Source organism: Chrysemys picta, chromosome 10 (genome assembly GCF_011386835.1).
Source record: "Chrysemys picta bellii isolate R12L10 chromosome 10, ASM1138683v2, whole genome shotgun sequence".
Taxonomy (NCBI): Eukaryota; Metazoa; Chordata; order Testudines; family Emydidae; genus Chrysemys; species Chrysemys picta.
In genome coordinates, this window is record NC_088800.1 from 32,204,888 (window position 1) to 32,219,809 (window position 14,922).

Consider the following 14,922-nt stretch of genomic DNA (forward strand, 5'->3'; position numbering starts at 1 on the left):
AAGTAGTAGTGTAGCCATTTCGACGTGATGGAGGTTTACATACAATATATTCATTCTAGAGACCATCCTTCTTTTGCCAATATGCTTTGTTAAAACACATCTGAATGGCTTATCAATAACTGATTTGTACATATTTGGGAGGAGGTTTTTCAAAGGCAGACGCCTAAAAAATGTGCCCTTAGACGTGCAACCTACCTCCCTGCCCATCCTTATTTAAGCACATAGAAACAGATCTATTAAAGAGCAAAATCCTGGTCCCCCTACTTGCACAGTTCTGCAATCAGTGCTTTCTCTGGCTAAACCACCATGAACCTCTGGCCCTAAAATGATCTAAATGGTCATCCATAACTCCCCTTTTAAGGCCCCTTGAGTCAGCTTTTCTGTGAAAGCTGTTTCTTTGTTTGAAAAATTCTTTAAATAATAAACTCACACTACAAAACAGGTTGTTTCACATCATGCTAAATGGACTAATTGAAGCCCTTTCTCAAGAGCAAGACAATTCAATAAAGGTTTAAATTACAACCTTCAATAAAAGCTGATCATATGCACCATCTAAATTACACAACATAGAGTATAAAGTGGTTGTTGTCACCACAGCTTTCATATGCTCCAGCAGCAATTTCATACATATATACCCTTAAAAACAACATTAGAACCTAGTCACAACATCTGACAGCTCGGGGAGGGGGATGTATTTGCAAGATACACTGGGCTAGATTTGATAGCGTGGCTAAGCACAAATCTAGGCCTCAGTTCAGGAAAGTATTTAATCACGTGCTTACATACTTTTATGAACAGGATTGGAAAATACTTAAATATGGTTATTACAGTGTTTGGCCCTGTCCATGCTGGCCAGCCAAACCATATTACAAACCAGTTTAAAAGATAAGTAACATAATAAACCACTACTTTAAGCCAGGCTCCAAACTTAGCATCTCACTTAGGATGAGCTAGCCTTCAATTCCCTTGCCTTTGTCGGGTTATCCTTTAATAATCACCCATGAAAACACACACACAAAACCATTTGACTGAGACAAAGCTGCTGGCATAACCTTTATTTTCAGATTTCTTCTTCTCATTTTTACTTATCTAAGACTCAAATTATTTGAATTGAAACAGGAACATAATCCTCTGGTTGTAAAGTCACAACAAACTGCGCTGCAGAGAACTGGATTCCACAAGCAGAGGAGGAGGAGGACTTCAAACAGGAGTAACAAAAAACCTGTTTTCATGCAAGATGTCCCTATTAAGAAAAATAGGGAGGGGGAAATCAAACTTGTGTTATGCTGATTTGTCAAAGAATATGATATTTTCCAAATAGATTGTTTTACTTTTAGTGATGTTGTAAATGAGTATTTAGCATGAATGTTACAGAAATAAACAAAACAGGTATTTTAAAACAACTGGTTGCTCAATTAAGCAAACCGGGATTTAAAAACCACTTGTGTAATGCTGGCAAGCCACCTTACAGAGCCCTTCTTAAGACAAGTCACTAAAGTACGTTTGTGGAGTTCAGTACTCAAGAAGACATTCAGGGAGAAAAATGTAGGGCAGAACATGCTAAGTAAAGCTGTCGTTATAAGGGCCCTAGGGAAATTAACAGAACTTCCTAGAATTCATTCCCTAATGAATTTGGGACCAGATTCTCTTCTACTTCATACTTTCTGGAGTCACCTGAGTAAACTGGGTATAAAAAGCCATCAAATTAGAATAGCATTCTGGACCCATATGTCACAGGTGCAAATGACTCCAAAATAGTAGAGAATCAGGCCTATTCATTTTATGCTGGAACATAGAGTAGAGATGGGAAAAATATTAGTCTGATAATTAAAAAAAATGATGCTGTTCTTCATCAAATAAATTACTCAAGGAATATTATTTGCCCAGTTCTAAAAATGATTTTATCTAACTGCCAGCATTCGTGATTCACCCCACCTCCAATAGGATTCTAAACCAGGGGAAACCACCCAAATCCCACCAGCAAGGAGCCAGTGGAATTTGCTGGTCTGATTCTGTATGGTGCTGAGTGCCATCAACTGCCAGCTGAAGTTCAGGGTGCTGAGCGCTTCATGGAACAGTTCTTACAGCTTTACCAAAACAGCAAGGCTGTGTGTAATTTTAGAGCAGCATTCACAGAAGGCTAAATGTGTTACTCTGAATCCAAAGGGTATTATTAAAGCAATTACAATGGAAACTTTTCTCTCTTATTACCTAATTCTGCCATGGACACAGTTGGCGAGGTCTCCCCATTTGTAAAAGAACAATAAGGGAAGAAGCCCGATGCTGGTGTGTAGTCACATATTGGTTCTGGTTTGATTCCATTAATATCAAGACCCGACTGATCTGGAGAAGGTTGTATGTCTAAGTAGAAGCTGCTAACTGCAGAGTCTGCTTTGCTACCTTCAGGGGTATGCCCATCAATGTAATTACTGAGGTCATCATGTAGCTCTGTTAGCCCATTGGTGGTGATACTGTATGTTGGTGTCAGTGGTTCTGCCTCTCCAGGTTGCTGTTGGTGATCTCGCTGTTGCTGCTGCATTCGATGTTTCTGCACCTCTGCGTACAAGCTGTCCCTCTGTTTTTTTGACATTCGACCAAACTTTACAGCTGAAATATACACACAAAACACACTTTATTTCCATACATCACCACTACACCATAACCATCCTGAGAACTTAGATCCCAGTGATGAACACATTACGAAAACCTAGATCTGTGCAAATATCTCCAGGTACCTACAGGTACAGTCACAACTTAACTACCACACTTCCTGCTACATCTTATATTCTTTAAATGGCAGTTTTAATAAAACATTTAATTTAACCATTTGCTTTTATTGTTATTTTGATAGTTCATTAGCTCTACAACTGTATAGATAATAGATCATATTCATTCCAGGTTCACCACCACAGATGTCAGAGTTACAACATCCAGGCAATCAAATCTCATCACTGTTGGATGGCAATTAAAAATGAAATTTGATGGTATGACACCAGTAGCACAATTCCTATTGCATGTACACATATAAGCGTAGCCAACATATGATTAGGTATAAACTGGTGGGCTCTGCCCAGAAGAGGCTCAAATAGCAAGTTTTTTAGAAATCAGGACTGAGGTGCATGGAAAAGCTATAGAGCCAGTTTACAACAACAGACATTTATTAGTGTTCCAAGTCTGTCAATGTGATAAACAAAGACATTTAATCAATGATTTATAGTAAATAAATCCACAAGATAAGTATGCTGCATGAAAAGATATATTCATATATATCTAATGTGCTTGTGAACTAGCACATTAAAATCAGAAGCAAAAGACTTGTGTTGGCTTGGCATCAGTAGTTTTGCGTATGACAGCAGCTCCTAAGAACATGCTATATATTTTCTGGGACCGATATCAGCTATAAAGGCTTCATGTTTTTGGGAAGAAGACTATCAGCACATGTGTTTCTGTAGCAGGCCAAACAACTCCAAGAAACCTAGCCACTTATGAGACCAACCATTAGAGATTTTAAATAACAGTCAGGCATTTAATTCCACACGAAAAGTAAGTCAAAGGGAGTAGGGTCCCATTTATTATGTGCACAGAGCAGCACATTGTTTTCAGAACATTTGGGATTATGGACGTGGGACACTGCTGACAATATGAACTGAGAAAAGACTGAGCCAGATCCTCAGCTGGCCAATGTGGCGGCAGCTCCAATGAAATCAATGGAGATGCACTCATTTACATCAGTTGCGAATCTGGTCTTGTATTCAGTAATGTCCTTAAAATGTGTTACGTGAAATATTGCCTGTCCATTGTATTGCATACAAGGTGTCATGCATGCATACAAGGTGGGTTTAGTATGGAAAGCACTTAACATTTTGTCTTAGGAAGACATTGACTGTCCTGTTTAAAGGAAGATATAAGGTTTCTCTGTCTCTTTGCCAAGAAAAAATATTTTAAGTATTTTCATTCTACAACTTTACTCTTCCATTCTCACAGATTGTACATATCCAAATATTTGACTCATTCGTGAATTGTAAATAATTTGGGTCTACGCTGATCTAATGATTAGAGTTTTACTTGGAACGGTAAGAATCTGAGTGTAATAAACACACAGAGCAAATGTTAGGACAGTTAGACTAAAAATGGCATCTTCATGGGGTGACCAGGGACAAGCAACTATAGCAAATGAGGAGAAAAAAAAATCGAGTAACTGTTTAGCTCTCTGATAGCACTGACAGATTTTCATTATAGAATACAGTATATAAAAGCCACTGGGTATTCTCAGATATGAACATAGCATCAGTAATTTTAAAGTTCTACATTAGGATTTGTTTGAGCAGGCATCGTACTAAGTATTATTTTTCACATGCCAATCCTGGACTAGCAGTGCTCACCATCTCGAGACATCCCCACAGCAAGGCATTTCTGCAATCGACAGTGTTGGCAGCGGTTTCTACTAGTTCGGTCAATCAAACAGTTCTTCTGACGAGGACAGGAGTACGTGGCATTGCTTTGCTGACTCCTCCTGAAAAAGCCCTGTGATAGAATTGCAAAATATACGATGCTATTAGTCACTGGATTCATAGGACACCATAGGCAAGATTCTGAATGGTATTCACACTTAATGGAAAATTGCATTTAAGAGGAGCCTATTCATTAAATTAAAGAGCTAACTTTTTTTCCCTGAGAAAAAAAATTCTTTTCTAAAAAAAAAAAACTTTAAATGAGAAAATAATCTGAGGCAGGAAGTGTTTACACATTTCTTCTTTATTTTCAGAGATACTCTAATATACTTTTGTAACACAAATGTAACAATCCTTTTTGATTAAGTGAAAGCGTTTCAAGATCAGATTTCCTGGCCAGCCAGTGTCCTAGCAGAGGTGTTTTTCACTGCCATGGAAAAATCTAGGTGCCATTCTCTGTTCTTCCTGGCTCAGCAGGGACAGCACATTCAGACCACGGGGACAGGGAGTGCAATGCAGCATCCTACAGCTACCTCACTGGCAGATTAAGCCATTGTTCTGACATCCCATTCTGTCCTTTTTGGATGGGAGGATGACAGACCTTGATGTGTAATCATAGGGGTGTGTGTGTAGCCGAGTGCATATGCATGGGCAAGTGTGTGTGTCTAAGGCAGGAAGAAAATGGAGGTAGATGGTCAGAGCTTCCCTCAGTCAGGAATGTGATCAACTCATTATGGGGAGGGGGAAGAGGTGGATTTTCTAGTTTGTTGCTAAAGTGAGTTCTTTCACTCAGTGAGGTGTTCCTGTTCTCCTGAACTCTCTGTAATGGACAGTCACCAGGGTCACATCCGCAAGAAAATGTTAAAAACAGTGAGAGGCTGGGCAGCAGTTACAACATAGTCCTGGTTATCAGGGCTCTTTGGTTCAATTCCCCACTCTGTCATTGGCTCACCTTGAGATCCTGGCCAGTTCACTTCATCTCTCTGTCTCAGACTTCCCACTCATAAATGTGCATGCATGGGAGTGTGTAATACCTGCTTCACAAGGGTTCTGAGGTGGTGCTGTCATCATAAAGAGGCATTTCACATATGCTAACTCAGTATTTTAGTTTCATGTTACCACATAATGGACTAATGAACAGTGTGGCAGAGAAAATAATTCCTCAGAAAGGCTAGGCACCCTTTAATTATTGTTGGATCTTGACCAATGTTTTAATTATTTGAAGCCCAAATCCTAAAGTGCCTTGGCACATGCACCTGGTGTATAAGCAAGTGAGACAAACAGAATGGAGAAATTCTGCATGACAAGCAGCAACGGCTCCAGGCACTAGCGCTCTAAGCGCGTGCCTGGGGCGGCAAGCTGCAGGGGGCGGCCTGCTGGTCGCTGTGACGGCGGCAGTCAGGGAGCCTTCGGTGGCTTGCCTGCGGAAGGTCCGCCAGTCCCACGGTTTCAGCGGCAATTTGGCAGCGGGTACGCCAAAGCCCGCAGGCATGCCGCCGAATCCGCAGGACCGGGGACCTCCCATGCTTGTGGCGCCAAAAATCTAGAGCCGCCCCTGATGACAAGGAAGCAACTTCCCAGCTGGTCTCTTGCAGACAATAACATGACTCTAAGTCTGTGTTTCCCAAACTTGGGATGCCGCTTGTGTAGGGAAATCCCCTGTCAAGCCGGGCCAGTTTGTTTACCTGCTGCGTCCGCAGGTCCGTCCGATCGTGGCTCCCACTGGACGTGGTTCGCTGCTCCAGGCCAATGGGAGCTGCTGGAAGCGGCACGGGCCAAGGGATATGCTGGCCGCTGCTTCCAGCAGTTCCCATTGGCCTGCAGCAGCGAACCGCGTCCAGTGGGAGCCGCGATCGGATGGACCTGCGGATGCAGCAGGTAAACAAACGGGCCCGGCCCGACAGGGGCTTTCCTTACACAAGTGGCATCCCAAGTTTGGGAAACACTGCCCTAAGTCAATGCACAATGCAAAGTCACGTGTACCAAACCTATGGAGAGGTGAGGACAGAGTCCTACATCAGCTATTCCCCTTATATCTAAGAGTAGCTGACTGCAGATGCCCTCATACTGAAAAAAAAATAAGTGGGAGCTGAAGGTTCCTTCCCTCAGCCCTGCAGTGTTGTAGTACTGTTTCTGATCAGTCACGCCTCTCTTTATTCTGACCCTTGTTGTTTCTTCAATAAGTGAATTTCAAATAAGTGAATTTAGTGTTTGTGAACAGTAGAGATGGATGAGATTTTTCAGCCAAAACATTTTTTTTTTGGCAGATTTAGGCTAGTCTTAAAACATTTTACAAATTTGTGTCAATTTTGGTGAATTGTTTCAGTCAAAAAAATTGTTTTTTGGGGTGTGGGGAATGTTAAAACAGTTCATTTTAACATTTCCAAAATGAAGTGTTTTGATTTTTCAGATATAAATCCCATTGTAAATTTAATAACATACTTAAACATTTATTTGAGCAGGGAATGGAACTTAGGTGTCCCTCTCCCAGGTGCCTTAACCACTAGGCTATGGAGTCATTTTCACTCTCTCTCTCCGGCCCAATTAACATTTAAGTATTTTTACAAAGTGGAACCGTTTCAATAGGAGAGAATGAAAGAGGGACTCACCTCAGAACAGCCCACGGGTGAGGCACCCATGTGGGGATGGGGTTGGGCAGAGACCAGTCCCTGCCCTTCATTTTTGTTGCTTTTATCTATATATATGGTTTTTAAATGCCTGGAAACTAAACAGAAGTTTGACCTGAAGAAATTTTGTTTGACCTGAAGACATTTTTTTTCTAATTTCCAATTCACAGAAAATTCTGAACAATTTTGGTTTTTGGTTGACCCAAAGTTGGTTTTTTTTGTGAATTTTCAGAACTGACAGGAAACCAAAAAATCAGTTATTCACACAGTTGTAATGAATAATGCTGGACCGACATCACTGGAAACTGCCCTGAAGCCCTTTCATTATCTGAAGGATAGTTGAAGCCCAGGGCCGTGACAGTGCAAGTTTCCAAATACCATCCTGACAACATGACTGAACCCTCACTGGAGTGACAAAGAAGATTGCTCTGTTTCCATGCTCACTGGCATTGTTAGTAACACTCCTAGTAAGGGTGCAAGTAGATACCCACTAGAAAATGGGACCAGGACTCCCTGGGCTGGATATCAACTTTACTAGTGACAGAGATGAAAGGTTCCCCATCTCCTATTATCAGACCCCTAAACCAGCCAGTTCCCCATACTGCCCATTCTCGTAGGTGCATTAATGTTTGTCCTGGTACATGAACTGTGCTATGTCTTCATCTCCTACTGCCAGCCACTGGGATCCTGCAAGGCAACTTGATCAATAGCTTAACAAGAGTGGCCATTCAATCGTGGCTGAATTAACAACATGAACAAACTAAGCACATGCCTGGGGCCCAAATTAGTAGGGAGTGGGGTCCAAACTGAGTAGTGCAGTGACCCCATCAGCCAGGTCGCAATACCACTCACTCAAATTTGGCCTGGCCACCCCTCCGTCATGACAAATGGGTGGCCAAGCCAAACCTGAGTTGGAAGTGGGGCAGCCAGGATTGAAGTGGGGCAGCCAGGATTGCTCCTCCTTGCCACTTTGTGGGGAGGGCCAGCTCCTGCACCAGGACTCCTCGCTCAGGAGGAACTGTAGAGGGGCAGCGGCGAGTCCGGGGTGGGACGGGGTAGACCCGAAGGAATTAAATAGGGGAGTGTCTGTGCAGCAGGAGCCAGTCACAAATTGATCTGGATAGGAGAGAGTTAACTAAGCAACATCCCTGCCGCAGGAGCCCCTTGTGCTTGTGTTAACAGATCACTAGCGCAGCTGTGCTGGTCAGGATGGGGTTAATACAAATGCGTTCCTACTGCTAGAGCATCTAGTTTAGCTGTCCACTAGAGAGACCCACAATTGTGTTTTCATAGAGCCCAGTGATGGGTTAATCTGGCCCTGTATGCAACTGGAAGAATGATAGCCTTCTTTTGGGTAAATCCTTAATTTGGGCAAGCAGACAATTTCTTGTGGGTGGCTACACTGACAGTTAGCCTTTTTATATAGGGAAGGTCTGTAGATGGCTCCTGAGGATCGGTTTCAAGCAGAGGGTTATTTTTCAATATTGTAACTGAGAAACTACTAGGCTTTTTGCTCTTTCTAGATTTGTCCTAGAGACATATCTGCCGAGTACATTTTTGTGTACAATTTATCAACTAAGTTACAGCTTGCAATTAGATTTCAACAGTGCAGAACTGCCTAAAGAACCATGCCATCTACAACTGGGACTTTTAAAAGCATTTTCTGTTTACACCCGATGAATGCAGTGTAATGCTTTTAAAGATCAACTGTGCTATATACTATGTGTGTCTGCTGAAAACATCAACAGCATTTAAAGTACAGCAAAACCCAAGTTACAACTTTCAGAAATAGATCCAAACTTCCCCAGAGCTCAGGAATGTTCCGATTGGGGCTTTTGGTTGTAATTAATGATGGACAAACCAAAAAAAAAAAAAGCCAAATTTGACCTGAGTGGGGTTTTGGTTTTTGTTTAAAAATGACCAGGGTCTTAATTATATGTTTTTGCCAATTATCTTAGAATTCTTTAACCCTTTGGACTCACATTATTACAAATGTATGTGTGAAAACCCTAACATCAAAGAGCTGTTACAAGCAATTACAGTTCTTTGGAATTTTCTTTGAAAACACAACACAACTATATACACTGCTCTTGTACAATCTGCACTGTCTTGTCAAAGGCGTTGAGTTAGTCATGATATTCCTGCAGGGAAAGCAGGGGTGAGGAGGAAAAATAGAATATACAGTTACAATTTTGATGGAGGCCAGCTAGAAGCCATATGCTCTAAGAATTACTGTTACTATCATTTATGTTGTGGTGGCGCCTAAACGCCATAGCCAAGTTAGGTCCTGTGACGGAGGGTATAAACTCCATCCTGTCACAACCACCAAAAGGTCAAGAGACAGAGTGGATAGCTCCTCAGCTGAACCTAACTGGTGGATCATCAACAGTTGGGATAAGAGCCTACAAACCAGGCAGAAGAAGGCTGGCAGTGAGCCTGAGGGGGACTGTATCAGTTACAAACTGGCAGGAAATGGTGCAAGGAGCCAGAACCAGGGGAAGAGCAGTGAGTCTGAGGAAGCAGACCTTAGCTACTTACTACAGGGTCCCTGGGCTGGAACCCAGAGGAGAGGAGAAAGAGGCCCTGGGTTCCCATACCTGCCCGCAGGTAAAGGGATGTAAAAGCCCTCCTGACTCAAGGGAGAAAGGACTATTGAGCCCAGGGTAAGGCTGAAGACCCAGCCTCAGGCCATTAGATTCTGTTTGCTGGACTCTCAACTACGCTAGAAAGGGTGTGAACTATAAGTGACCTGGCTGGAGGGCTGAGTTGTGAGAAGGGTCAAACAATCACAGTTTTGGAGGGGGCTGTCAACAAGGGGCTCCAGGGTCGAAGTGGCTGCTGCACCGTGCTTGGTCATGAGGGGGTGCACTAGCTGGTGACTGACCCCTCTACAAGCCCCATTGTGCAAGACATCGTACAAAGATATAAAATAAGTGACAAATCCTGACCCTAAAAGCTCACAATGGTGTCACTGAGAGCACAATTTGGTTCAGGGTTTGCTGGTACTACATCATTTGCACCAAAGGTGAAATGCTGTCCTCGCCGAAGTCAATATAAAACTCGCATCAACTTCAAATGATGCCAGGATCTCATCCTAAAGTCTCTTTTTGCATACATAGATTAAAATAGTTCTAGCAGAACAGAGAGGAGCAGAATTGAACATTAGTTTCATCTCTGCCTTTCAAATTCCTGTTTATACACAGCACACTGTATGTTTTTTCATAGAGTGCCAAAAAATCAAGTTTGGAAAAAAAAAAAGCGTAGGGGAACTTTTCATCTGCTTGTCAGCTTGGATACAAGCTTGTTAAAAAAGCAACTTTGAAATGTAAATAGCAGTTTTCACCAAACCTATTAATAGTTTCAATAACTTTACTATTTAATGGCTGGGTATTATAGACATGTTGGTTTAGGTTCCTTCTTTAGGAGGGGAGAAATTCAATTGTGCTTCCCTGATGTCATAAATCTCACCTTATAGGTTCCCTTCCCAGCTATGCACAGGCTGAAATGCTGATCTCATGTTTTGGTCTTTTGACAATTTTCATTTAATGAATTGATTCCTACAGTTCATTAGCTTACCCTCTTCCACTTCTGTATACACATATGTCTTAATTAGCTGCTCATTGGCTGTTTAATTACAAGAAAACAGCTGACAGCTGCCTTGCTGCATACTAATGACAGACGTTTTGGAATGATTATATACAAGCCTGTGACAACTAAGACTTATTCATAATCCCATGATTTATGGCTAATATTTAGAGACATCCACGTATCATTAAGTTTTGCAATATTCTCAGCAACTAACAATTTGTGTGTGGGGGGAATCCTTCCTGATTTTAAATCAAACTCTCTTCAAATTTCTTTTAAAAACATAACAAGAGATAATTGTTATATGAAAAGGATGAAAATATTCCAACTGTACTTGTAACCATTTTATGACAACTAAATTATTTTTTAGATTTCAAGGGGAAAGATTTTTGGGTAAGTATTTGTTAATAGAGATTAAGGGTTTAACAGCTCTGGAAACAAATGCAAAAACCAAAACTGGTAATAATTATATTCAAGACAGGTTTTCCTACAGTGCCTTTATCAGTTTATACAAAGCTTCTGATAAACCCAGTTTGTAATATGATTAGGTTCCATCCATAACAGCTCACCAGTTTTTATTGGAAACTGGTTTAGGCAGAACAGTACAGTATTAGAAAAAAGGAAAAAAAAAACACAGGATTTAAAGGGACCCTCAGAGTTAAGTAAAAAACAAACAAAAAAAGATTTTATAATCGGAGAACTTAGAACTAGTTCGATTCATGAATAAATTGAAGTCCACGTGAAAAGAAAAACGAAAGTATTCTCCTTCAAAGCAACAATAGGAATACTCCAGTTGTATTTTTTAACAAAACAAGATTCTCTCACAGCTTTGAAGAGTGCCAAGAGAGTGAGGGCTGGGTGCCTTTAAACTTCTGAAAGTACAAGAAATGCCCTCAAGTGCCCTATGTGAAAGGTGTTATGAAACTGAATGTATGCATTCAAGTAAGGAGAGTGGCCTGAAACTAGTTCTATCCACAGCTTTAAAGGCATAGTTCAGAACTAGGCATGGCAAATCTCGATTTTTATTTTTTCATAATTTCAGCGGATATCAATCTTTATTTCTAAGCATTTTTCAATTTACATTTTCACCGCTGTGGGAAATAATGTGTGTGTTTGTGTGTCAGACATATATTTAATGACAGATGTTAAATTCAAAAGTTTAATGCTTTATAACTGTTAAAACACAAATTGTCAACGTCTCACATCAAAATATACAAAGTGTTTATCCTTAAATCAAACTCTAAATTCTCAGGCATCATTTTTATCTTATTTTGCCTGTGTGTAAATTTGGATTATTATCGATGGAGATATTTTTTTCAATTTATACGTCCGATGAAATTGACGTTTACTGATATTTACCGATGATAAATAATCCTTCTAACCCTATTCATATTCAAAATTTTGTTTCCTAATATCAAAGTATTTCACTATAAGTCTCTACAAACTATTCAGGAATTAAATTTAGAATATCAAGTAGTACTCGAAAATAGTTTCTCTGTTTAGGGACAAAGCTGGAGATGATGCACTCAATCACTCTCCCTCTTCTAATGATGGTACCCAACAGATTTTCAAGGATTGTATTTACTAATCACAAATGAAAATTCAGTTCTGTCTCAACAAACCAAACAATGACAATTGAAAGTATTACAGAGAGGGGTACTTTCTTCCCTTCACCCTCAAATGTGTTTTGTACATTAACTTTCACAGAGGAGATTAGCAATAGACTGATGAGGAAATTCATTTTTTGGTTAAAAAAAAGAGGGTGTTTTTTTTAAAGAGGCATTTAAGCCCAAGTAAGAGGCAGGAGGCTTGCAAATGTTCAGTGAGGTTTTTATTTCTTTGTAAAACACAAGGAAATATTAAATATAGATCACTAGATTAAGGTAGAACAGCTAAAATCACAAGAAGTTAGGAAATGAAAGATTCCTGAGTAGCATTAACTTGGCTTCATTAAAAATGCCAAAGGATATAATAAAAAAAGTTTGAAACCTGAACAGAAAAGACTACTAAGTATTATTAAATGTAATAATTACAGCACTGCAAAGGGGAATTAGGCCAAGTTAACATTGCTATTGGAATCTTAACTTTTGCTCTTCCCAGCTTTTTTGTGGTTTCAAATGTGCAATCTTAATGCTACATTAGCGTAGATGTTTGCGTTTAATTTCCTTTTATTTTTTAAGTTAGAAAATAAAATAAATGTCCCGTGTTTAATAATGTTAGCATTTAAACAATCCCATTTTGGCTTTGAAGTTCCCACCACACTGGGGTGAAAAGAGCGAGAGAGAAGAAACCATCCAACTTCGCTGCTGCTATTGGAGATCATTTCCCACAAGACTGGCTTGAGAGGGTAGCAGCACTTCTGTTCACTTAATGATCATTTAGGGCCATGATTCTGCAATCTGATGCACATGGATGGATTTTTGCACCCACGTGGAACCTCACTGACTTCACTGGGATTTTGAACTAGTACAAGAGTCTACCCGAGAATCACAGTGCAGGACTGGGACCACTACCTTAATAGCTGCACCATCAAAGCAGTGTGTGAAATAATTCAAACTTAGGGTATTTTTTAAAATCAAAGGTTAGATTATGTGAAGAGTAGTATAAGAACATATAAAATTGCAGTGATTACAGCCACAAAAAAGCTGGAATACACACTGTGGGGAAATAGTACCTAACTGTTTCACATTGAGAGAAACCAAGATACACCAAGTTGTCCCCCACCCGAAATAGCTCTCTTCAGTGAGACTTTGTTTCTTCTACTGTGGAAGAGCGTAACACGAACAAAATCCTTCTTTACCTTTACATCTGCCACAGCACAGGATTTTAAAGACATTTTAAACCATGATCATTTACACTCTGAACACAGTCATCCCCACCAAGGTTAGGAAGATTTGAACTCCATGAGTGCCGTTCTTTTTTAAGAAGAGAAATACATGAACACACGCAGAGTGTCAGATACCTAGCAGAAACGATATTTCATTTTAACCCCAAAACCAAGAATGTGTGAAGGACATGAATGAGGTAAGCGGGATATTATTCACCTGCTTCAAGTGTGTGTAGGCTTAGTTGTCCTGGCTGTACATAGTTATCCTATGGTCCTGATGCTCCAAGAACAGAAGAACATCCCTCAGTTTGTTGTTTGGGCCTTTGTTTTACTGGGGGGGAGGGCTGCTTTTGCTTTCCCCACCATTAGCTTAGCTGACCTGGTTGGATTCTCAAAGGCAGATTAAGTTTTGCATTCTTCACTGTATAGGAGACCAGGGGAAACCATTTGCCTGACCCATATGGGACTCCATTTACACTCCCCACTGTCAGGCTGGCATCTGTCATTATTCTGATTGTTGAAGGTTCAGACAGGGACCTCCTTGTCCTTTGATAAGTGAGGGATTTACGTTAGTTAAAGGTGGAAAAGCCATTCTGATGGAGGGATTCTCAATGGATGAACTTATGTCTGCTCAGGTGAGTTCCAATGGTTGATCAGGGGATCTTGCAGAGGAGGAGAAGCAGAATTGCCCAGAGTACTGTCTCCATGCAGATGGCCATGCACCTACTTGCTGAAAGCACTGGTAAAGTGAGACCTGCCAGCTTCGCCAAAAGCTCCTCTTGTGGAGGTTTGCCCAAGAACTCCTAGGTGAATGAACTTCTCAGACTGGACTGAGGAACAATTCTGGTCATTGACAATATTGTGAGTCTTGAAGATCTGAACAGTTCTGTTTTATATTGGTTCTCATACCATCTTCTTCACCATAGAATCTGAGGACCTTCCCACAGTGCATTAGGCAATCTGCCTACTATATTATGTGTGGCTTGTTTGCTTTCATCCTCTTCCCAATGGGAGATTGGATTGTGTGTGCAGTGTGGTTCTTTTTTCATACATACACGCTGCTACATGTTTATGTTAGAGAAAGCAGGTCAAAGAAATGCACCTTGTACTTGGAAGGTGGTGAGGTTTGTGATCATCCTTAGTTCCTGTGGGAATTTGTTCCCAAGTCTGCAACCAGCTCCCAAGGAAGCTCTGTCTCCTGAACTCTAGCTTTACCCTTACAGCAGAAAGTTCCATTGAGCCAGAGGAGTGGAGTGGTTGACCATAATCTTCATCCTGGAGCTTTAGGTGATCTTTTAGATATCCAGTGCTCAGACCATTGACAGCCTTGAAAATAAGGACAGAGCCCTTGTGCTTGACTTGATATTCTATGGAAAACCAAGGTAGAGTGTCAAAGTGCTGCTTCTTCACATGAATAAGACTTTGATAAGAA

General features: G+C 40.8%; 1 protein-coding gene across 14 annotated transcripts in view; it reads right to left on the reverse strand.

Annotated features, from left to right (window-relative positions):
- RORA (RAR related orphan receptor A) overlaps positions 1 to 14,922 on the reverse strand; it is a 563,622-nt gene that overhangs the window by 22,927 nt on the left and 525,773 nt on the right. For 8 of the 14 annotated variants that reach the window (XM_065558338.1, XM_065558344.1, XM_065558346.1 and 5 more), the window contains 2 exons: positions 4,383 to 4,524; positions 2,401 to 2,607 (listed from right to left, as the gene is read on the reverse strand). In XM_065558338.1, the coding sequence (XP_065414410.1) occupies positions 2,401 to 2,607; positions 4,383 to 4,524 (349 nt within the window). Of the gene's footprint in view, positions 1 to 2,211; positions 2,608 to 4,382; positions 4,525 to 14,922 lie in introns of all 14 variants that reach the window. The other 6 variants (XM_008164088.4, XM_065558339.1, XM_042853815.2 and 3 more) reach the window with 1 other exon arrangement.